The following is a 26070-nucleotide window of genomic DNA, read 5'->3' as shown; positions in this document are numbered from 1 at the left end:
ACCTCGGTTTTGGTTAGTACCTTAGAAATCAGTGATCACGGTTATCAATGTTATCATCACGGCTATAGATAATATGGTTGCGGAACGAACCATGAAAATGTGAAGCTCAAAACGTGTATTGGCTTTTACACCAGCACACAGCGCTCTCTGGGTGATAAATTGTATGACTTCATTAATCTATATATATAAAAAAGCGGGTAAGTCGTGGATGTCGCTATGATGTACAGTAGGTTACTGTAATGGATGGGATTAAATTTGAATGCAATGATAGGTATCATTGTATACGAAAAACGATTCTGAACGAAGATGATTTGTCAGTCTAGGATATATTATATTTAAATATTGTCATATATATTCTATTTTGAAACAAATATTTTATTTTTCAATTAGGACGCATTTTGCATAAGGCATGGTTAATCAATTTTTCCAAAAACATTGCATGTAGTTATCATAATTCATAATAACTTATATTATCATAGATATACATATACCTGGTTTGTGAATAAATCGTTATCATTACGCGATTTCATAAAAATTTAAAACTCTAACGCTCAAATCATTTTTCCTATAATGACGCTTCAAATTTTCTCTATAGCTATTTGAAGCAAAACTTATGGGAAACTTGGTGTTAAATTTTATAACCTTAGATATAAATACAAACAATATTATGAATTTTGAACTACAAAATAATTCGCAAATATTCATGGTTTTGACGAATTTTTGTCAATATTTGAAATTCAAATGCTAATAAAAATTTAATTTGAATTTCCGGTGGACATTTTTTTTTGTGATAAAGATTGACAAATTTGTAAGGAATCTTGTATTAAATTTTCAAATCTTAGATTTAAAAAAAAAAATTTTTATGAATTTCTAGCTTAAAACAATTTGTGAATTTTTGTGGTTATTACGTTTTTTGTCAAAATTCAAAATTTGAATGCTTATAAAAAAAAATTGTGACTATGAATTTATTTTATTTTTCAACTGCTATTGTAACAATATGTTAAGAGCCTTGTATTAAATCTTCAATATTTTCTACCCACAAAATAAAAATGTTATCGATATTAATTTAAAAAAAACTAATCATGATCGAAACTTGCATATACCTATGAATAGTTAAACTTAAGTCAAAATTTTTAAAAATTTCATGGTGGATAGAATATAGGTACTTATATAAACATTCAGTGAAAATTTCATGTATCAATGGTCGTTCGTTTTAAAGTTACATCGAAAATCAAAATCGATTTTGTCGAAAACTGATTGTACGTAAAATTTCCTGTTTTTCCGTTAATTTTTAGTTTGTTTATCCCGATTATTTAGAAAAATATTAAGAATTTTTTACTTTTTATCCCCCAAAGTATCAACTAGATTCACTTTCTGGTTTAACAAGGTACTGAAGTTACAAGTCAAAGCAATTTTACTGCCCCAAAACGTAATGACAAACACAAAAAAAAAAAGCGGGTAAGTGGGTATCGCTCTGCTGTACATTGGGGGTGGGGTGGTCCTTTGACTATGGTAGGTTAAATTTGAATGCAATGATAGGTATCATTGTATATGAAAAACGATTCTGAACGGAGACGGTTTATCTGTCTAGGATATATTATAGATAATTAAAAATTTTCAAATCTTAGATTTAAAAAGAAAATTTTTTATGAATTTCTAGCTTAAAATAATTTGCAAACTTTAGTGATCTTTACGTATGTTGTCAAAATTTAAATTTAAAAACTTGTAAAAAAAAATTGTGGCTATATATTTATTTTATTTTTCAACTACTATTGTAAAAATTTATTATGAGCCTTGTATTAAATTTCCAAGTCTTTGATATAAAAGGAAAATTTTTTATGAATTTCTAGTTTAAAATAATTTGCGAAGTTTCGTGATTTTTACGTATTTTGTCAAAATTCAAACTTTGAATGCTTTAAAACAAAAATTATGCATATATATTTTTTATTTTTCAACTGCTATTGTAAAAACGAAGACAAGTGTTGAATTTTTTTTTAAGCTTAGATATAAATACAAACAATTTTATGCATTTTGAACTACAAAATAATTTGCAAATATTCATGGTTTTGACGAATTTTTGTCAATATTTGAAATTCAAATGCTATTAAAAAAAAATTATGCCTATGTATTCTTATAATTTTTTAATTACTATAAGAATAACTTATGAGGAACTTTAATTGAATTAATATTTAAATTCGTTTGACTCGATTCAGGATAAAACACTATCGTTACGCTATTTCGTAAAAATTTAAAATTCAAACGCACTTAAAATTTTTCCTATAATGATGCTTCGAGTTTTCTCTATAGCTACTTGAAGGAAAACTTATGCAAAACTTAGTGTTGCATTTTTAATCCTTAGTTATAAACGCAAAAAATTTTATGATTTTTCAACTTCAAAATTACTTTTAAATTTTCGCGTTTTCGACAGATTTCGTAAAATTTTGAAATATAAACGCTTATTAAAAAAAATTGTGAATTACGATTTTAAATTTTTTTTTAGCTACAATAAGAACAACTCATAAAGAACCTTGTATTAAATTCTCAAATCTTAGATCAAAAAAGAAAAATTTTTATGAATTTCTATCTAAGATAATTTGAACATTGCCGTAATTTTTACGTATTAAGTCAATATTTGAACTTCAAATGCTAATAAAAAAAATTGTGCCTATGTATTTTTATAATTTTTTGATTACTATAAGAATAACTTATGAGGAACTTTGTATTCAATTTTCAAGTATTTTGATAGGGCCAAAAAAATTTTATCGACCCTTCCAAAAAAATTTTCAGAAATATTGAAAATTTCAGTTGTCTATAAATATCTCAAAAAAAGTCAAAATATTTTGAAAATTAAATCATGTAAAGAAAATGCCAATCTTAATAACTGGTAAAATTTTCAAGTATCTAGGACTTATACTTTTTGAATAATAACAAATATTTAAAATCGTTTCAGGATAAATCGTTATCGTTACGCTATTTCGTAAAAATTTAAAATTCAAACGCACTTAAAATTTTTTCTATAATGATACTTCGAGTTTTCTCTATAGCTACTTGAAGGAAAACTTATGGAGAACTTAGTGTTGTATTTTTAATCCTTAGTTATAAACACAAAAAATTTTATGATTTTTCAACTTCAAAATTACTTGCAAATTTTCGCGTTTTCGACAGATTTCGTAAAATTTTGAACTATAAAAGCTTATTAAAAAAATTGTGACTTACGATTTTTAATTTTTTTTAGCTACAATAAGAAAAACTCATAAGGAACCTTGTATTAAATTTTCAAGTTTTTTTGTTCGTCCAAAATTTTTTTACCGACACTTCAAAAAAAAATTTTAAAAAAAAGTGTAAATTTCAGTGGTCTATAAATAACTAAAAAAAAGTCAAACATTTTTGAAAATTAAACTGTAAATAGAGAACACTAACATAAACATTTAAAAAAAATCAATTTGGTCGAAAACTGATTTTGCGTAAAAATTCCCGTTTTTCTGTCATTTGTTTTTTGTTTTTCTCGATTTTTTTGAAAACTGTTGGAAAATGTTTACTTTTGACCTCTATAATGCACCAAGGATCTTCAATTTTACATCGGAAACCACCCCCAAAGGTTGAAATCGAAGCATTATTTCGACTAGTTATGCTGTACACAGACACAAAAAAAAAAAAAAAAAAACACACATCATTGTAAAATCAATACATTCATCACTTCGTTCAGAATCTAAAATGGAGACAAGTGAAGAAATGTTTAGAACATATTCTATAGTTTTTGTACAAAACTTTAGGTTCAATAGAATGCAAATTTATTGGACCCCCTTTTTCAATCCAAACGTCACACCTAAATTTGGTTAAAACAAAGATATGTATAATACACATAGAAATAAAATTACCTTGCAAGATCCTTAGGAAATCTATGGAATTTTATTTCTTCAATTTTTGAGAAAGAAATGCTGGTGCAGTACAGCAAGCAACATCTATTTCCTCCCGAATACATTTTTAAGAAACAAAAATTACGATTAATTTGATTTAATTTCTTAATTAATAAAATAATCAAACTATTAATTTCAAATAAAAGCGCAAAAGTCAAAATTATGTTCTGTAAACAATCGTTGTAGATGTTATATAGACAGCAGCTGAATCAGCTGATGTCGTAAGTTAGTAAACAAACCCTTATTAGTGTGACCAGACAGAAAGAATTTTACATTTTTATTGTATACATGGGTACACTGATATTCCAACAAATTGAACAGATTTTTGAGTGTTCAGCGCATGCCGCATAGACATAATAGAATTCTATTTACAAGACATTTATTTCAAGTTAAGGTTAAAGTAATTCAAATATTTACTAGAGAGGCAGGACGTGTTAGATTTATATTTCGAAAGTATTAAAAGAAGAAATTAATTCAATTTCTGTAAATAGTAGTTAATTTTAAATCATATTAAAACGTTCATTATTATAATATTATCATTGACCGTGAACAAATTCAGTTTTCAGTTCAGAGGACGTTATACCACAGATTATATAAAACCAGATGGTGCACTCCCTATTCGGCCCATGTAATTCTCAAAAATGCGAAAAATCAAAACCTACCTCAAATCAGTGTCACTACGGATAGGGAAAATAAGGCTTTATTAGAAATTATTGTTTATTAACTACGCATCACTGACTTTTTTGACACTGTTCAGCCGTTGTACCACAGATTATATAAATATATATTTAAATATATAGTAATATAATATATATTTAAATATAATATACATTTAAATATATAGTACCGAATTACCGTTATTGTTTTGCTGCTCATTGCTCAACGTACGCGGTATGCTGAGTGTGAATTTTTTTATTTATTAAACTTTTTTATTTAATTTTCATAATTTATTTTTGCACCAATTATTTTATATTTATTTAATAATAAAGAAAATATTTTTCATATCTGATGCTGTAAGAGGCCCGATTTTTGATATCTGTAAAATTTAGTATAATATTTCATGTTAAACCATGCCTGTTAGTTAGCTTTTCGAATTATTTTTTGGACGTAAAATTTAAAAATTAAAAATCGGGCTTCTTACGGAATCTGATTTTAATCTTCTCTACCTATATTTTTTTTTATTTATTTATCTTTTGTGTATTGAACTTATGGATAACATTATAATAAATGAGCTAACACTCCTGCCACAGACCAAAATTTGTTTTTATTTTAAAAATAATGTATTTCCTCCTTGTCTTTGTGATGTACACAGTAAAATATTTTTAAATTGTGTAACAGAGTCACTTTCTTGAAGTGTAAATAAAAATATCGAAAAAGATAAAACAAATTTAGTATTCTGGAATAATATGCACAAAAATGTATTTTAAATATTTAAAAACCACTTCTCAAAAAATTTTGGGGAAGTATTTGTGTGCTTAATATCTGTTTTAAAGTTTTAAAAAATACAAGTAGGCTTGATAAACATAAGCCCAAAGAGTATAACAGACTAATCCATATATTGAATTAAAGCTACGCAAAATTTTAGATGATTTTTGGAATTCCATTAGCATTGAGCCATTGACGCTCGAAGTACATATAATATTATATTATTATGTATTAAATATTATTTGATACGATAGTTAAAAATTATGGTAAAAGTTGTTGTACATTAATTTATTTCTCTTATGTGACTCTACTGATTTGAGGTAGGTTCGTGTTATCAGTAAATCGAAGAAGTGCACCATCTGGTTTTATATAATCTGTGGTTATACCTTATAGTTTATACCGGCCTGTGTTGTCTTCGTCTTACAAGTGCGTAATATTGCAATTTTTATGTTCGGATAAAAAAAAAAAACGTGTAGCTCTGTTAGCTAAAAATTTACTGTTAATAGTGTTAATTGACTTGACCTCTTATAAAAATTAAAGGTAAGATTATCATTTAAACAATCTCATAGGCTTTTTATTACATTTTAATGTTGTAGCTAGTTATGAGTATTTTAAGATATTAAATACTTTCAATATCTTAAAATACTCATAACTCGCTTTAAAATTAAAATATAATCAAAAGCCCATAAGAAGCTCTCGATAATAATGTTGCTTTTAATTTTTATAAAAGGGCAATTCACTCTAAATTTTAAACTCGCAGAGCTAAATGTGATCTGCTAAGCTTAAAATTTGATAATTTACGCACTTGTAAGACGGGGACAAGACATGCGGGTAAGGATGTTATGTCCTCTTAACTTAAATAGCTAAATCAGAGGTATTCCAACTGTATGTCACTTAGATCATATTATGATCGTTCATTATTTTATTTTATTTTTTTTGAGGGAAAGGGAGTGTATTCCATATCTGGACACATTCAACTTTAAAGAAAAAGGTCTAAATATTGGTGGTGTTACCATTTATTTTATACTATTTTGAATTTTCATTTTATGTAGTATATCTATTATGTATATTCATTAAATGTTGGATACCCCCCCCCGGTAAATCACCAAAAGTACGTCACTGATATGAAACAACCATTTAAGATTTAGATCTTATTTTAATTTGGTTTAATTTGAGGTACCTAATTTATCAATTGTTAAGACTATAAATTGTCCATAGAGTATTCTATGTACTCAAACAGTATGCATGTCATTTATTAATGATTATTGAAAATGAGATACTATAATAATTATAATATCTCTCTTTATATATAATTTAAGTTAAAGAAAATTTTTTAAATATAATTATAAATTACATACAAAAGTATACGCAGTTTGTATAAGAATTAAGAGTTAACTTATTATTACAGACTTACAGTCTTATAACAACAACACAACATAGACCTATAAACTATTTAAGTTGGTTAACAGGGCTATGCGGCAAGACTAAGATAAGACATTTAACATGTATATTTTCTCAATGTAGAAACAGTAACTTATTCTCAATATGATAATACAACTATACAAATGCAATTTAAGTTCCACTTTAAAAAAAATATATTATAATAGGTAATATACTTAAATAAAAAATATTAATACATGTGTAATATTATGATTCTGTAAAGTAATAAAACAGTTTGATTTTATCTGAATAACTTTTAATACAATTATTTAACTGGTTAAAAACAATTAATACAATTAATTATTATTGGTATCTTTCAGAATTCACAGTTGTATTTGGAAGACATAGTTTCATTAAGTTTATATATTTATATTTATATAATAATAAAATATTAAATACTATTTGATAATTTCTACAATAATTTATTGGTACATTTTATTTTAAGCTCATGAATCTATTTCATAGTTCAGATTTTCATATATTACTTAATATTAGCTATATATAGTTTTTAAGTAACTCAAACATAACTATAGGATTATGAAGTTTGTCCTTCAAATTAAATTCTAGTAATTAATTAACAATTACTATAATATTTTTATTAGTTATTGTGATGTATAATTAAATATATTTAAAAATAATTATCCAACTTTATTTATAGTACTAAATATTGTTACTTCAGGGTTCTGGATATCACTCAAGCTCTGAATTAATTTTAATTCTTTATTGCTTATTGGATTCTTTGAACCATTTTCATTAGTGTCTATCATCAAAGTAAACAATAATTAACATATTAATTAATTTTAAATACAATTATTCTTATAGTTAGAATAGTTAGATAGTTACATTTTATGGTGCGTTTTAATACTGCTTGAATAGTAGCAACCGTTTTTTCGATAGAATGTTTCAAGTCATTATTAGTTAAGTTCATCCAAATCAATAACAACGCAGTAAAAAAATCTCCAGTGCCAATAAAGGATTGGTCAATTATAGGAATATCTAATTCCACATATTCCTCACCTAATAAAATATTAACATACTTAATATTATATATGTTGAGACATCATGTATAATGCATAATATAGTAAATACAAAACACCTATACTTCATTAACCGAGATAATGTGGCTTCTTCACACATACCACTAGTTCCAAGATGTAAGGATTTGGGTTAATGAACAACCTTATTTTCTCGGAAAATTGAGTATATAGGTACAAAGAAGTATACATTATTAATGAATAAACTTTGTTCACAATGATAATAAAATAAAAATTATAATTAGTAATAATGCAAATTGTTGCTGATTGATAATGAGCTTAATTTAAAATTTTAAAACAAATTTTGGAAAACATGTAAGATATGTTAATTTATGCTTAGCATTGTTATATCTGTACACACATTTTTATAAAATAATGATAATTAAAAATTGACAATCAATACTATAATATGTACAATGAGTAAATTTGAGGGGAGGGGGATGATAGTGATGGGACGGTGAATAGGGAAGCTAGGTACCTACAATTGAGCTACCTTTAAATAAATCTTAAATTTATATGATTGAATTTTTAAGAATGTGTCTGGGCCAATTTAGTCTTAGACATCAGGTAAGGTACCTGGAAGAGATTTTGAGTGTAGTTGAGTTGGTTTGGGAAGCCTTGTATTTTGAAGTGAAGTCTTTGATAGAAAATAGCTGGTGTCTGGTTAATGGAGAGACTTATAACAATAAAATAGCATTATCAAACTACCCATTATAATAGATAACTATAACTTTTTTATTTACTACCAATGTATTAGTACAACTCTTATCCATGTAAAATGTCTAATTTATGTAGGGATATCTTGCAATTTTTGAATCACTCAAATCTAATTAAATGTGTTTCCCACAAAAAATCTCTATAAGACTATATCTATTGAAATATTTGAGGAATTAACATTATATTTTTAACTCAATTAAGGTCTAAGAATGTAAAATATATTTGCATGCATACTTGTTGTACCCATTGGTATATTAGTACTTACAAGAAAAATTTCTTCCAATACATTTCATAACAGAATTAGATGATATGTTGGAAGATGACACAACAACTGTCTTACAACCCTGAGCATATAATATATTCATGGCCTTATAAATGTCATTATGGGTTGTTATAGTTATACCAGTTAATAACCTTATATAAATAAAAACATACAAATATTAAGTTTAATATAAAAAAAAATGTATTAGTCATTATAACTTTACTCACTCTAGTTCATATTCATTTGGTGTAAGGATATCAGTCAGTTGTATAATTTCATCCTTATAGACATCTAATATTTCTTTTGGAACATACATTTTTTTATTATCACCCATCACAGGATCACAAACTTTAAATATAGATAAATATTTTAATTTATTATTAAAATATACAGTTGACAAATTGTTATCAAATAAGTTATGCAAAAACTAGAAACTTTGAAATAAACTATAATTATCAAGTATGAAGTTGAAAAATTCAAGGTAATTGAAACAATTTTTTTAAAAACGGAAGTGTTTACATACAATTAACCATATTTTTTTTGCTATAATTCAAAAACGAATAACCATGAAGACATTGAAGACTTAACTATATTGTCTATATTTACTATAGAATATCTTAGGACGATCCAATTTACGATTTTTTTTTTTTGTTATTTAAAAAAGTGAAGTGTAGTCCACCGTCGAATGACGTTCAAAGTTTGGGTATTGGTGTACAATGTAGAAACACGAGGATTGAATAGATGTATACTTATCGATTTATTGAATTAAACACGGTATAGAATATAAATGAATAAAATATTAACACTGATAAATTAATACTATGAGAGGCTCTGATTAAAATATACGTGACGCTCTGTAATAAAACTTAAAAGATGCTTTGCAGAGTAACGCTGGCGTCGTTCACTCTTCTCATCAGACCTCACTCGACCGACTCCCGGGCACCGCCCGGGCCCGTCGCAACGGTCTGTCCGGGGACTTTGGTATGTGCTGACCCAGCCGAAAATGGTCACGTAGGCCATCGTGAGAACCAAAATGGTCACACACTCATTTTCCCCTGAGTCAACACAACTGAGCGTTTATATGCAAGCCTCCATACACACTACGTACATACATGTATACATAATATATATATGTACACACATACATACTTGCCTACATACACACTCACCCATATACAACATACCCCCAGCGTTAAACTGGAGCAGTCCCTGCGACCTAATTCATTACTTTTACAAATCTCTTAAACTACGGGTACACCTAGTTACAATACCGCCACATGGTGTCTGTAATGCTTAAATTAACTTAACTTAACTTTTATCTTAAGGCAATACAAAATATATATATTTTTTTTATATAAACTTAAAGGTTATCTTGGTCATTATTTGAAAGATTGTCTGCTACCTCTGGACTATACATTTTTACAACCTTATTTCTAAACTTTATAACTATTGTACCTATAAATATTAATAAAAAGGTTATTGTTACATAAAGAATGGTTATGTGGAATTCTACTTTAAATATAAACAATGGTGCTATGGTTTTGGGCTCGAGTTTACTCGATTCTATCGCTTTATGGGCTAGGGAGTTCAAATCCTTAAAAATTTTTACATTAGTGAGGTTCTGCGGTAATACAGAGCAAAGAGTTTCTGTCAACATTGATTCTATATTAAACTTTCGATTTTCTGGAATTATATCTATCTGTATATCTCTATTGGTCTTAGAAAATGGTACGAGTACACAGCTGTCCGTATGAACTTCGCAAGACGGCGAGGCGGTCAACCTACCCACACCCGAGATCTCAACTCTAAAGGTCTGCGGAGGATCTGTGCACGTAATTGTACATAGGTCTGGTTTAGTATAATACAGCCAAGAGTTTGCCTTTGATAACCGATGCCAAATAGGTGTCTCTAATGTTACCAGTTTGAATCTACAGTCTTTCAGGGGGTTAAGAAAGTTAGTTAGATGTGACAACTCACACAAGTCGGATCCCGTTCGGTAGTGGATCGGTTGATCACCCTTACAAAGTGTATATACCCCCACCTTGACACATGATTCCCATTGACTAACCTCTAATGAAATAAAATGTTCGTTATCATTACTTAATGCCAGGTAGTCGACCTCAGGGGCAATTAGGGCTATGGTATTTTTATCATATTGGATGGGTAGTGAAATAGGGTGGTACATTGTATACTCCTCAACAGATATTAAAGGTATTCCTATATAGAAAACTAAGTATTGCTCTTGATGAAAGATTGTTAGGTCCGAAATTTGGAGGAATTCTGTTAGAGATTCTGTTTTAATGTCTAATGGTAATGCTGTTCCAGCTGGTAGATTCATCTTAATTTCTCTCAATTCTGTAAGGAACCTCTCCGATGAAAACACGCTAGTATGTATTTTTCCATTCATCGCTGAATTGATTATGGACATTAAATTTTGGGTTTGGTATGAGTATTGGTTAAGTAGAATTTCGAAAAGAAGTGCCTGTTCTAGTAACCTTGTCTTGAATTCTATACGGTCGAGTTTTTGTACCATTACTTTCGTTTGCTCCTGTAAATATTGAAGATTTCCTTCGAGTTTTTCCTGATGCTGTGAAATCTTTGCTATCTGATTATCTGTTTCCACCTGCATGATCCTCATTCTTTCTGAATTTAGGGTGATGTTCTGACTTTTGCTTTGGCTCAGGGCTAGTATTTTGTTAAATATGAATTCCATATCGATATTGGAGCACATGCCATACAAAACGTTTACCATCCGTTGAACTGTGTGGACCAAACTTCGTCGTAACCTAACTTCCCTCGTGTCCTTATTCCCAATGGAAAGCAGCATATTACGGTGACTGGTTTCGATTTCATATAGGTAAGGTAATGTTGCCCTTGCAAATAACTGCACGAATTGTTCACATGCATCCGATATTTCTGTACTTCCGAATCGCTGTGTCATTAGTTCGCAAATTCTTGCCGTAGCTTCATATTGTGACATTATAGCTTGGTATTTATAGCCTGTATCTGCAAGGTTCACGTACGCCACTAAATCCCAGTTGAAGTGTGACATCTTCACTAACCCATGGTTTTCAAAATACAACCCCTGGTGACCTTGGAACGTCGTGATGTTGTAAGCGTTATTGACTAATTGCAGTTTCGTTTCGAAGTTTACTTGTCCTGTGGTAGGTACACTGGATTGAATCAGAATCCTGGAACGAGATTCCGTTATGTTTTCATTTGACTTAACCTCGACCACCTCATATGGTCCCAACCATTTGGGACTTAGTTTCCCTTTTTGTGCGTTATCTTTTAGTAGCACTCGATCTCCCACATGAACGACAATCTGATTCTGTTTTTGATCGTAGGCTTCTTTGGTCTTTTGTTTCTGTTCCAACAGACGATCCCTAGCTACTTGGTGCGCTACTTGGAGTTTTTGCTTCAACTCCGTATGATAATCGTCATAATTATACCGAGGTTCTGGAGGTTTTGTGAACGAATTTGGCATTGTCATTGTGCGACCATACAACAATTCGTAGGGCTGTTTTCCTGTGGAGCGATGTTCCGAGGAATTGAACACGAACATAGCATATGGTATGAACGTATCCCAGTTCATTTGATCTTTATCCACAAAATGTCGTAGGTATTCCCCTAGCGTCCGATGCTCTGTGCATGTATTATTAGGGTTGTTCCCTCTTTTTCGTCTGTCAAAATAGGTACGAGAGTTTCTGAACGTGGTTGGATGATTAATGTTGGTGAAAACTTCTGAGGTTCTGGAGGTTCTGGAGGTTCCGGCTGATTTATAGGTTCTATCGACAGCGTAGAGGTTCTGAAGTTAATATTCATTTCCTTGTCCCGAAGGAATGGGGTGCCCAAGATTCCTGCTTCTGATATCGGAAAGTTGTCATGTATGACCTGGAACGTGGCAGTCGTGACATTCGTTCCAAGTTGGACACTTAGGGAGACTGAACCTAAGGTGAACACTGGTTGTGAATTGATTCCTGTTAGCTTGTAGATGGTGGTTTCATCGACCAGAATATTTTTTTTTAACTCTGAAAGCTTTATCATGTTGACTTCACTACCGGTATCCACCAGCAACTTTACTTTTTCCTTTATACATTGAGCAATCCTGAGCGAGATCGAATTATTTATTAATGTGGCTGAGAAGTGGAGGGCCGTTGCAGGCTTAAGACAGCGCTTTGAATCTGCTGAACCGAACGCGCGCTGATTGTGCTCGGCTCGTGCCCGTTTTCCGCTTCCTGATTCTCTGTTGCCTTCTCTTGTTGATTCTCCTTTTTGCTGTTAACATATTTCCTTTTCCGGCACTCTTCCAATTCATGTCCTACTTTCTTACAATACCGGCATATTAATACTGTTTTAACGGCATTTTTTGAATTTTGGTTTCCGCTCTGCTGGCTGGCTTTATACTTTTCTTGGTCCCATTGTGAGGCTCTGCAGTCCTTAGCGAAATGGTTAGTTCTGCCACACTTGAAACAACCTTTATTGGCGCTGACGTTCTTTCTGTTCTCATTTTGTTTAGACGTTCCGGGGTTGGGTTTGGGCGAATGTTGCTGCTGATTTTTGGCATTAAGTTGCAGGCTAAATAATTGTGTTTCCTTTGCCAGGTTCTGTTCCGTTTCCTCCTCTAAAGCGAATATCAGTGCGTCGCTCAGTTTTTTAGGGCTTCGCGCTTTTAATAATATTCGATAAGACTCGGGTAGACCACTTATAAACGCGTTGAGCACTTGATTGTGTAACAGCCTGTCAATGTCCGTTTCGTTCGTATAACCTCCCCCTTCCATTGTTGCGCCGATTAAATCGTGTAACAGTTGCTCCATTTTGTTGTAATACTCCTGTACCCCTTCGTCAGGAATCATTCTACATGTTAGTAATTTCATGTGTAACTGTGGAAGCAGCTTCTTCGTTTCCGACATTTCCACAATATTTTTCCGGAACTCCTTATAGGTCGTTATGTCCTTGTACCTCAATGATCGCAATGCTCTTCCTGATAGCTTTATTATCAATCCCTGTACTAGCATCTCTATCTGTTCTGGATTGACCATCCTGACTGCAAAATCGCATGCCCTTAAGAAGTGGTATGCCTGGTCGGGGCTCGCCCCATCAAAGTTCGGTACTACTCGCATTGCTGCTTCGACACTTACTCCAACCTTGGGTGCTTCCGTCATAGAATCTGAAGTTACAGATTTGTGCTGGTCATCCATCTTTCTTATTTGTTGCTCTGGGTTGTTCTGATGTTCTGTCTTATGTGAATATTGTTGCTTTTCACGATTTGGTCGAGGTTCTGGATGCTCTGTTTTTCGCTGATGCTTTGGAAGTTCTGAGTTTTGTTGATTTTCTGTATGCGCTGCTTGTTGTTGATTTTCTGGATGCTCTGTAATTTGTTGATGCTCTGGAGTTTCTGTGTGTGGCTTGGTCTTTCGACTCCTTAATAAATACCTAGTTGACCCTAGCAGTTCGTCCGTTCGGTCTATTGTATCCCTTGCCCTTTGTAAGACCCCACTACTTGGTTCATAAAATTCACCACTAGACGGCTCACTACTAGAGCTATCCAAATCTATTAAATTTAAATCAATGCCATCATTTGACCCTGAGTTCGACATGCACTAGCAAAAAGGCCTGATTATTAGATAAATTAAATATACTGAAGCCAATTATTATTATATTTTTTTTTTTTTTAATTAAATTAGCAAAACAATACGAGCAATACTAGATAAGGAAAAAAAATAATAATAATAACAATAATTATTATACTAAAGAAATAAGTACCAGATAATTTTACTGCCCCAAGTAATTACAAATAAAACTTACGAAACGACGTATAGTAAATACTGTTGCATCATGATTGTGTTGACACTTGATTGTTGTTATCTACCGCGTGATAAGATTGTGCGCTGTATAATTGAATTGTTCCACTGACCTACTGCTTGTTGTCGTTGACCCACTGCTGGCGACGTTGACCTTGCCCCTTCTCGTGCTGCGACGGTGCGTACCGAAACGAAGACTCCTCCCTGACGGTGACACCGTGTAACACGGCGGCGGCGACGACGACGACGGCGGCGACGACGACGACGACGACGACGACGACGACCGAACTCTCCCGTAGATGTGCTCGGAGCGCTGTCTAGTATCGTAACGTAGTAACGGGTTGTCCCGGCGGCGGCGGCGGCTGCGGCTGCGGCGGCGACGACGACGACAACGACGAAGCCGACCGAACTCTTTTCGCCCGTGCGTACGGTGCGCTGTTTCGCAGCTACTATGTATTAGCGACGCCGCGTATTAAGATTTAAATATTATATACGGCACGCGACAACGAATGTAATGACGGCGCGTATGGTACGAGTTACCACTATTTTTTTTTTTTTTTTTTTTTTTAAAAAAAAGAGAAAAATCTTACGAACTCTGCGAACGGGTAGCCTTGACGACGGCGCGGGACGATAATGTCGGCGCGATCGTCCGGTGATATAATGACACTGAATATACGTATAATGTATATACCCGAGTGTATATATATATATATATTTAATATCGTATACTCCGCTGGTCAGATGTAACGACAAGTAGCTACGACCCTACTGGCAGTAGCGCGTATGTTACCGATAAACACTAATACACTATATTACTTATATTATATGTATATTGTATACCTTATGTCACTCGTGTCTCTGATTACTGAACGATTTTCTGTAGGTTTTCTGACGATTTTCTGTAGATTTTCTGTAGATTTTCTGACGATTTTCTGTAGATTTTCTGTCGATTTTCTGTAGATTTTCTGTCGATTTTCTGAAGATTTTCTGTCGATTTTCTGTAGATTTTCTGACGATTTTCTGAAGATTTTCTGACGATTTTCTGTAGATTTTCTGTAGATTTTCTGACGATTTTCTGTAGATTTTCTGTCGATTTTCTGTAGATTTTCTGTCGATTTTCTGAAGATTTTCTGTCGATTTTCTGTAGATTTTCTGACGATTTTCTGAAGATTTTCTGACGATTTTCTGTAGATTTTCTGACACCAAAACCGATTGAATTCAGACGGCGGTAGCTTACGTAGGTTCTTTAGAGATCTCCAAAATTGTACTATCGCAAAATAAATTACGACAATTTTTCCCTTTTAGAGATCCCACCGCTGCCACCAATGAAGTGTAGTCCACCGTCGAATGACGTTCAAAGTTTGGGTATTGGTGTACAATGTAGAAACACGAGGATTGAATAGATGTATACTTATCGATTTATTGAATTAAACACGGTATAGAATATAAATGAATAAAATATTAACACTGATAAATTAATACTATGAGAGGCTCTGATTAAAATATACGTGACGCTCTGTAATAAAACTTAAAAGATGCTTTGCAGAGTAACGCTGGCGTCGTTCACTCTTCTCATCAGACCTCACTCGACCGACTCCCGGGCACCGCCCGGGCCCGTCGCAACGGTCTGTCCGGGGACTTTGGTATGTGCTGACCCAGCCGAAAATGGTCACGTAGGCCATCGTGAGAACCAAAATGGTCACACACTCATTTTCCCCTGAGTCAACACAACTGAGCGTTTATATGCAAGCCTCCATACACACTACGTACATACATGTATACATAATATATATATGTACACACATACATACTTGCCTACATACACACTCACCCATATACAACAAAAGCTTGAAATTTCATAAAATAATCCTCACAAATTTTTCTTATTATCAAAAATGAATATGATCACGAATTTTTTATAAACGTTCAATTTTTTAATTAAAAAAAAATTTAATCTTTATCCTACTATTGAGGCTTAACAATTATACGAGGTTTTCTCATAAGTTTTCCTTGCGAGAATTTAATATAAAAGCATAAAACGCCTATATTTTTTATGAGTGTTTCTAATTAAAATTTGAAAATCACGAGTTTTTTTACTGTAGTGTAGTGTGTTTTTACATATGGGTAATAGAACGATAGTCTCTCCTTAGAATCATTTTTCATCGAATTTTAATTTAATGTTAATTACATTTTACTGTTAATCACAGTAACTTACTCAACAACTCGACACCTATAATACTATATTAATATATTATACATAAAATATTGACTTCTTCGGGTTTTTTTTTTTATTAGGAACCTATATAATTTTAATTTGATTAACATGCCTTTGAATATATTTCATTTTAGAGTTGACAATAATTAAATAAACGAGATAATAATTAAAAATAGGTATATAGAAGATTTGTATAAAAGATACTTCCAATTTAAATCTCAAAAAAAAAAACGAATAAATATAACTAAAAAGATAATAAAAGGTAAATATTTGATACAAATTGTATTAATCTTTGTGACATTGTATCATACAATGATCAATACAAAGCTCTAAGCGTAGTTACGTAATTTAAGGTACAGAACATACGTAAGAATAACAAAGAGGAACAATGTGGAACTTAGAAATTTGTATGGAAACAATTATTTATTTTACTAGCTAAACTTATTTTGAAAATATCATTGGCGCAAATCACAGGGGTGCTTAAACCCTGAAATCCACACCAGGAATTTTAATGCTAACATCCCGAATTTTGTGATTAGCTTAAATTATAACTAAAAATTATTAATACGTGCCTCTACCAAAGGTAGTATTGGACTTAATAATTATTCACAAGGAAAGATATATGGAAAGGTAGTGCTTAATTGATGTTCAGTGTAATTACATATTCCTAGTATAATTACAATGAAACTTCCATATTATAACGAACTTTGAGGGCTTCTCATAGGCTTTTTATATTATATTTTAATTTTAAAGCAAGTTATGAGTATTATTTTAAGATGTTAAAACTATTTACAATTTTAAAATACTCATAACTCGCTTCAAAATTAAAATATGATAAAAAAATCCCATAAGATTGTCTAGATAATAATCTTAGCTTTAAATTTTATTAGAGATCAATTCATTCTAATTTTTGAACTAACAAAGCTACACGTGTTCTGTTGACCGTAAAAATTGTGATGTTACGCACTTGTAAGACAGAGACAACACATGCGGGTAATGGATATCACATATATTTTACTTTATATTTGTGACTATAGAGACTCAGCTGTAGCCAAAAGTCGTCACAATCATTCAGATTTCATAAAAAGTTTTATTTATTTATTGAATAACAGTTTAAGAACTTCTGTAATATCAACTTTGAATTCTAGAAAATTGCTATTTAGTGTCTAATATTATCTCAAATAATAAACTATAGTAATTTTTTTGTTAACAATTAGGTATATAAATTATAAAATATATTAAAGTTAAGATTATAATATCATAACTCAAAATATTAACCTGAATTATGTGGTAAATTTAAAATTAAAATAATATACATATTTATAAACAGTCAAACATAATACACACCATATATCAAATCTGGATTTTTTTTCTTCAATATTTTATAAACTTCCGCAACTTTCTTTAAAAACATTGGACATCTAATATAACCAGTTAATAAATGTGAATAATTATGCAATTCATTTTCTACAAGACCAGTTATTAATTCCGCTGAAAAGTCATAAAATGTATTTCATAAATATAAATAGAATAAAAAATATTGTCCCCTATACTTTAATTACACATACCTACCAAGAATAATTTATTGTAATATTGTAAAATGTATTGTAAATTGTACCTGTATATATAAGTAATATTTTAAAATATGTAAGCTAATAACTTTAGTTGTTGAGGCTTTAAAGTAATAATAAAAAAAAAAACAACTTACATAAATTATTTTCGTTTAATATTTGGCCATAATAAGTTTTATATCCAGTATGGTTTGATAATTGAACAGAATTTATTGCATCCACTTCAAAACCCATTATCTGTGATAAAAGCTCCATAATATTATTTTAAAGTTCTAAATGTAAATTTCATTTGCTCAATTACCTGTAATGGAAACACAGCGCATTTATTGCCCACATATCCACTAACAACGTGGCTTTGTATGGAAAGTACTCTTTTAATAGATTCCATAATAGTTCAAAATTGGTCGTCTGTATAAAAACATTAAATTTAATAAACAAAAAATTTATATTTAACACACTTTAATTTATAATATTACAATGAAATTTATCTAAATATCGCAGAATAGTGTAAATGCGTAATTTTAGTGGGTAAAAATGTCTAAAATTCAAAATATCCAAACTTATTGACTTTCGAGAGATCACCATTAATTCCTGATTTATTATTTAATATTTAATTAATAAAAATAAATGCATTATTAGGTAATACTAGTACAAAATAATACACATTTAAACACGTCATAATAAATTCGTTTAAAATAAAAAATAAAAAACTTAAACTGATAAAAATAGATTAAAACATATATATTTTACATAGCCTAAATTTGAACACCAATATATCTCATTAATAATGGCTATATCTTCATTGAATATTTAAGTGCAACGCATAAGTTTTTTACCTAGTACTGAGAGCTTTATTTATCAAATAAAACCTATACAAAGTTATTTAGGTATATATTTGTGTGTGTGTGTATTCGTGATTTACTGGCAAGTGTTTAAAACGGTTCTATTCATTTAAGTGTTCAATAGTTCAATACTATTATATTATTGACATTATTATTTTAGATTCTGAACGAAGTGATGAATGTATTGATTTTACAATGTGTGTTTTTTTTTTTTTTTGTGTCTGTGTATAGCATAACTAGTCGAAATAATGCTTCGATTTCAAACTTTGGGGGTGGTTTCCGATGTAAAAGTGAAGATCCTTGGTGCATAGAGGTCAAAAGTAAACATTTTCCAACAGTTTTCAAAAAAATCGAGAAAAACAAAAAAAAAATGACAGAAAAACCTGAATTTTTACGCAAAACCAGTTTTCGACCAAATCGATTTTTTTATATGGTTGTAATTCAAAAACTAATCACTGTAAATACTTGAAATTTTCACTAAATGTTTATGTTAGTGATATCTATATACAGTTTAATTTTCGACTTTTTTTGAGTTATTTATAGACCACTAAAATTTTCGATTTTGTTGAGAATTTTTTTTTTGAAGTGTCGGTAAAAAAATGTTGGACAACCAAAAAAACATGAAAATTTAATACAAGGTTCCGTATGAGTTGTTCTAATTGTAGCTAAAAAAAAATTAAAAATCGTTAGTCACAATTTTTTTTTATAAGAGTTTATAGTTCAAATGTTTACGAAATCTGTCGAAAACGCGAAAATTTGCAAGTAATTTTGAAGTTTAAAAATCATAAAATTTTTTCTGTTTATAACTAAGGATTAAAAATATAACACTAAGTTTTCCTTCAAATAGCTATAGAGAAAACTCGAAGAGTCGTTAAAGGAAAAATTTTAAGTGCGTTTGAATTTTAAATTTTTTATGAAATCGGGTATATGTATATCTATGATAATATAAGGTATTATGAATTATAACTACATGCCTTATGCAAAATGCGTCCTAATTGAAAAATAAAATAGAATATATGACAATATTTAAATACAATATATCCTAGACTGACAAATCATCTCCGTCCAGAATCGTTTTTCGTATACAATGATACCAATCATTGCATTCAAATCTAACCTACCCTAGTCAGAAGTCCACCTAATGTACAGCAGAGCGACATCCACTATTTTTTTATTTTGTTTATTAAAGCATTGGCGTCTAATAAGGCCCAGGCTGGACTATTCTTATTCTTCTTATTATTATTATTATTATTACTCATCATAACTATAATAAGTAGGTAATAAGTAATAACGCATTTCCTAATAATAATCCAATCAGCCACCTCTGTTCTGAATGCAGGCCGTCTAATACTCTAATGACATTTCTTTTTTTTTATTAGAAAATTTACAATCTGTATTACATGACACAATAAGTAAAATAGATAACTGATATATAACACTATATACAAATGACATTTCTATACGGCTATATTACATCGATTTAAAAACATATATATCCGAGCACATAACAAATTTTGATTTTATTTAAAATGAACTAATTTGTATCAGCTGATATTTTAACAGTGATCAGCTGATAAAAATCATCACAAACCAAGATATCTAAAATATCTTAGTTTGTATCAGGGATTCAAACATTCAGGTCTAATAGATATTAGATATTATGTTTTGGTGATTAACTCAAGTAAGATAAATTAAATAATGTATACAGGGTGTTTTTAAAATGGATGAGGACATGAGGTCACTAATATATGCATACTCAATAGTCACCTTATACTCTGATCAGGTACTCACTATAATACGATGACCAATATAGATTATTTTGAAATTTTTTTATCCCCAAAATCAGATTATTTTTAGTATATTTTATATTACCTTAATGCAGTATCACGGAGCAATATAAAAATGTCTATTTTTTACACTTAAGATAAAATATTATTCTAAAAATAATCTGAATAATCTAAATTTTTAAGATATATTATATCGGGTGTAGCCACGATAAGGCTAACGAGTCGCATTATATCTGGCCCTTGAGTTTGTTTTCATTCTTTGAAGTGTACCTGATAATGGTCTGTATAATATAAAAAAAAATTTTGCTTCATTCGTTAAAAAATTAAAAATGTGTTTTTATTGTATTAACATATCTTAACAATTATCTCGCTTCGAATTAGCTTATGAGGACGCCACACAACCATTTGTTGTCTCCATCTTACAAGTGCATAACAAAACAAATATATGCTCAGCAGATCACATTTAGCTCCGTTAATTTAAAAATTAGAGTGAATCGAACTATTATTAAACTTGATGCTCAGAACATTATCTGTGTTTGTATATGGGTTTTTTTTACGATAGTGCTAATTTTATAGCAAGTTATGCGTAAATTAAAAAACATGTATTAAAAATGCTCATAACTCACTTAAAAACTAAGTCATCGTAAAAAACCGACATACAAACACAGATAATGTTCTAACTATATATCAAGTTTCATAATAGGTTAATTTACTCTAATTTTTAAACTAAAGGAATTATACGTTATCTGCTATGCATACATTTGCTATGTTACGCACTTGTAAGACGGAGACAACAAATATGTGTGTAGCGTTCTCTTCATAAATTTTATACTCACAAAATTAAGATTAGTGGACATCCCTGCTATATATCATATAATATATTGAATATTCGCAATTATTTAAACCACGATAATTGGATAGTAATAATATAAAAATACTTAATGTCAATATCTCAATTATGACTTATGTATAGGTACACAAAATAATCTTATACATTCTTTATATCAAATTTTAAATTAATCATCATTCAGTTTTATCACCGCTTAAGTCGTCTTGGGGAAAAAGTTAAGACTGAAGTTTAAATGTCTTACATCATTGTGTTGGTTGTAAGTACCTATGCGTCTCTAAGGTTATACACAGGGTGTCTATATTCTATCATAATATGTGTTTATAGTCATTTACTTTAGTTCACTATCATAGACGTACGCACGAGGGTGGCAGGGTGGGCAACTGCGCCTCCTGCGGTCTACTTTTTTTCTCCCAAATATAGCTTTAAAAAAAACATTATAATATAATTTTATATTACAATGAGTCAATGAATAATATATTGTAAATATTGAGTATACGGTGCACGATAATTTTGAGTTGTCAAAGGTCCAACTTTGTTCAAGTCACAAGCGATGCCGCGTTGATAATGTGTGACGTGTGTTAATAGATACGCGGCAATAATACTAATAAAGTATTAAGTAATAACCAAAATAATATTCAATTATATATTATATAGTATATAATATAATATACTATATATCATAATACTATTGTATATAATAATATATACATTCTGCCCCCCCCCCCCTGTCAGCAAGGTCTGCGCAGTGCGCACGCCTATGTTCAGTATAAAAAAATACCTATAGATATTTCTTAACGCCTATACCATTTCTTTATTTGCCTACCAATAATTATAAGTTTTGAATTCCCAAAAATAATCTCTTATACGTGATAATATGATCAGGGGCCAGGGAGGAGAGGGAGGGTGGGGGGCTTGGACTTTCGAGGAACCCGCCATTCATGCAAATAATTACTTCAATATTAGAAAAATGTTCGGGGCTAGATTTAGTTCGGTATCAGGGCCAAAAATATGATGTGGGTGCCTGGATATGCCTATACCATGGTCCATGGCTCAATCATTAAGTAGGTATATAAAAATTGTATTATAAATAATATAGATAGTTCATTTTTATAGTTGAATGAGTTAGTTTTGTTTCCCGTGGGTTGCATAAAGAACAGTCTGTAAATTTGTTACCGCCGTTACCGGCCCTGTAATTTACCGGCTCTGTAAGGTTTTTTAATGATTGTGTAAACTATTCTCGGGTTGCATAAAGAAATATAAAATTATTAATAACCGTGGTTACCAAATAAATTAAACCATATTAAACAAAAAATTGTGCGTAACCGCGTAGGTATATTAACTTAAAAATAATTTTTATTCTTTAATAATCGCAAAAACTAAAAAATATATAATATATTAAATTGAATATTGATAATCTTCGATAATAAAACTTGTTTATCTTATCATAATAATAATATTATATTATTTTAACCGATATGTAACTGTCTAGTTACAGAGCCCAAATCGGATCTGCAGTTTACAGGTCCGGTAGCCAATAATTAACAGAGCCGGTAACTTTACCGAGCGTTCAAGCAACACCTAATTTTATTTACAGATCCGTTAATAGATCTATAAGTAGTTACAGGACGTTTATGCAACCCGCCAAACTCCTTAGTTTTTATAACAGTGTTTACAAGTTTATAACCACCGTCCATCATGTTGTAATATTGGAACCATAGCGTCCATAGCCATATTGATATGTCTATGGAGTATGGACTATGATTAGAAGTATATTAAATTATATTTATAATATGTAATACGATATATAAAGATGCTTATCTGATTATGTTTACTTTTACTTACTCGGTAAAATCTATATACAGATGAAAAATTCCAACGTTCTAGTTACAGCACGCAGAATGCAGATAACTATTTTCTTGCGATTATGTATTGCTTTATGTCAATGTTAATGTTGCTTTAGTGGTTAAACTTAAACGGTAATAGTGTAAGGTGTAACGGATACCTATTAAATAAAATAATAATTTAGCTCAGTGATTGTATAGCATGGAAAAAAGATTGTCGTACTGTGCGACCGTGGGTAAAACGATAAGAACACTTTTATTTTAATAAATAAACTACACGATCCGAAATAACGAAGACGAATTAAGTAGACTAGGTACCTACTACCTGCCAACAATCTAGGAAGTTACAGTCGTTACTGAATAGAGAATGAACGGTGAACACTAAAATACTAAAATACAAAACACTAACGAGTAACAGAACTAACAAAGTATTAAGCGACAACAAAAAAGAAACACCCGGTACTCAGTAGGCGCCAGGCAGCAAGCGGTAGTTGTGTGAAAATGGACATGCGTATATGCGTATCAAATATTATCGACTTTGTTAACGTCGTGACTACGGAGTACGGACTGACGACTTATCAACATACTATTATGTTGATTATAATATGTTATAGCTGAAATATTAAACTAGGTAGGTATAATTAAATTTTTATTAATTAACAGGCTCTAAAGTTGTACGAATTGCAAATTTCTAAACAAGCATTCCATTGTACACTACTTCACGAATACGCCGAATACGGCGGCCGATTAGTGCGCATGGGGCATGGGCGCCAATTGGCCAATAATTATTTTACTTTTTTTATACAAGGCAGATTCATAGATTGCAGATGTTTTACTCGGTGCCGGTTGCCGCTTGGGTGGGGTTAATCAACGGGTGTTGGCTGACTGGTCGACGAAACTGGTCCGCACTGTCCGCAGTCTAATAATTAGGTTCTTAGAACATATTATGAATAGACAATGGATTACAGTACATTAATTATCTATTGACTATTGGATAATGATAATCAGCTTAAACCCTAGATAATAATATGTGAATTGTAGAGGCCTGAGACATAGTGTAAATATTCAATACTTAATAATTATTCGACAAGGTTAAATAAAATCTTAAGCTAGAAAACGAATCTTTATTTAATATTTAATATTATTGAGTTTAAAATATTGCATATTATTACACAACAATACAAGAATACAACACAATATACCAACTCAATAATAATATACTCTCGTTTTATGATAGACCCACATACCTACTTACTAAGTTAGAAATTCATTCTAAACATTATAAAATGATGATCTTTAAAACGAAAATTCAAAATGTTCGTCAATTTTAGCCTTTTAGCTACAATTATTCAAGAACTCGTATTTGAAGACATGCTTCTTTTATTTTTAAAAAATTGACGAGTGCCGATTTACCAACATGACAACATTGAACATAATATTATAATATATATATGAAACTAATTATGTCAACATACTTCAATACTTGATAATTTAACAATATTACAATAATATAATATTACAACATAATAACCATAATACCGTAGGCATTGAGATCAATATAACAATAAATAGGTTAGGCCTCGAAAGTTGAAAGTTGGTAATTTTTCATATTTTATCCAAGTTTGACAGACCAATCTAGAAACCCATTCTATATACAATTACGATTAACGAGCTTAAAAACAAAAATGTTGTACAAATATTATTTTTTTATATATATATTTTCGCATAATGCCTACAAAATACAGTAATATAATATAATATAGTATAATATTATACATAATATAATAAAAAAAAATGTTCTGTAAACACGTTATCATTAATATAATTCAAGTTGACAACAAACGTCTAATGTTTTCTCACTTTTTACTTATGTAATTTATGGTTTACGATAGTATCTTAATAAAATAAATTCTGTATACACATAGATCAGCTATTTCATACTAAACGTATTAACTGGCCTAGTGGCCTGAATAGCTTGGTACTATGCCTCACTCGTAAAAATGTATCGAAAAAATAATTTTATATTCTTTTTTAATTCTGTGTTCATTACTTACAATATAAATACAATACAATAGTTATTCAATTACAATTTATCAGAAAGAACATAATAAGAAAGCAAAGCAAAGTATCATAATGTTTATTGCATACTTGAATGTTGAATAATTCTCATATAATTTTATTAAAAAGTTCATCGAAATTGTAGTTTCATTAATATTGTTATCCACTGGCCAAAGAAAAATGATTTGAGGGGGTGGGGAGGGTCGGGTTATACGTTTTACTGTATAACTTATACATGCCTGACATAGATGCAATTTCTGTACTTTCTTCTCCACAAATTACGTTTTGAGTTTCCTTAATATTCATA

At 30.4% G+C, this 26070-nt stretch overlaps 1 protein-coding gene across 4 annotated transcripts; it reads right to left on the bottom strand.

The window, feature by feature from the left end:
- Window positions 1–6629: 6629 nt before the first annotated feature.
- Window positions 6630–24387, bottom strand: Pdxk (pyridoxal kinase). Of its 4 annotated transcripts, none has more exons than XM_015524620.2 (9): window positions 23929–24387; window positions 23707–23866; window positions 18687–18793; window positions 18523–18622; window positions 18162–18305; window positions 9023–9143; window positions 8799–8947; window positions 7626–7799; window positions 6630–7542 (listed from the first exon to the last, which is right to left on the bottom strand). In XM_015524620.2, the coding sequence occupies exons 3-9, from the start codon at window positions 18771–18773 to the stop codon at window positions 7421–7423; spliced, it is 897 nt and encodes a 298-aa protein (XP_015380106.1). In that variant the 5' UTR covers window positions 18774–18793; window positions 23707–23866; window positions 23929–24387; the 3' UTR covers window positions 6630–7420. The 4 variants fall into 4 exon arrangements, with proteins under 4 accessions (XP_015380106.1, XP_015380107.1, XP_015380108.1 ...); XM_015524621.2 differs by having other exon boundaries at window positions 24024–24387; XM_015524622.2 differs by having other exon boundaries at window positions 24028–24387.
- Between the last annotated feature and the right edge of the window lie 1683 nt (window positions 24388–26070).

Source organism: Diuraphis noxia, unplaced genomic scaffold, assembly GCF_037042655.1.
Source record: "Diuraphis noxia isolate RWA-SAM2 unplaced genomic scaffold, SU_Dnox_SAM2 contig0002, whole genome shotgun sequence".
NCBI classification, from domain to species: domain Eukaryota; kingdom Metazoa; phylum Arthropoda; class Insecta; order Hemiptera; family Aphididae; genus Diuraphis; species Diuraphis noxia.
The sequence above is the reverse complement of the archived record's forward strand: the minus strand, read 5'-3'. Positions and strand labels throughout refer to the sequence as shown.

What these genes read in the sequence shown, in the direction of transcription:
- Pdxk (XM_015524620.2), bottom strand. Translation starts at nt 18,773, where the DNA reads ATGGAATCTATTAAAAGAGTACTTTCCATACAAAGCCACGTTGTTAGT. An exon ending in ATTAAACGAAAATAATTTAT is followed by an intron (nt 18,306 to 18,522) that starts GTAAGTTGTTTT and finishes ATGACTTTTCAG; the next exon opens with CGGAATTAATAACTGGTCTT. An exon ending in CCAAATGAATATGAACTAGA is followed by an intron (nt 8,948 to 9,022) that starts GTGAGTAAAGTT and finishes TATTTATATAAG; the next exon opens with GTTATTAACTGGTATAACTA.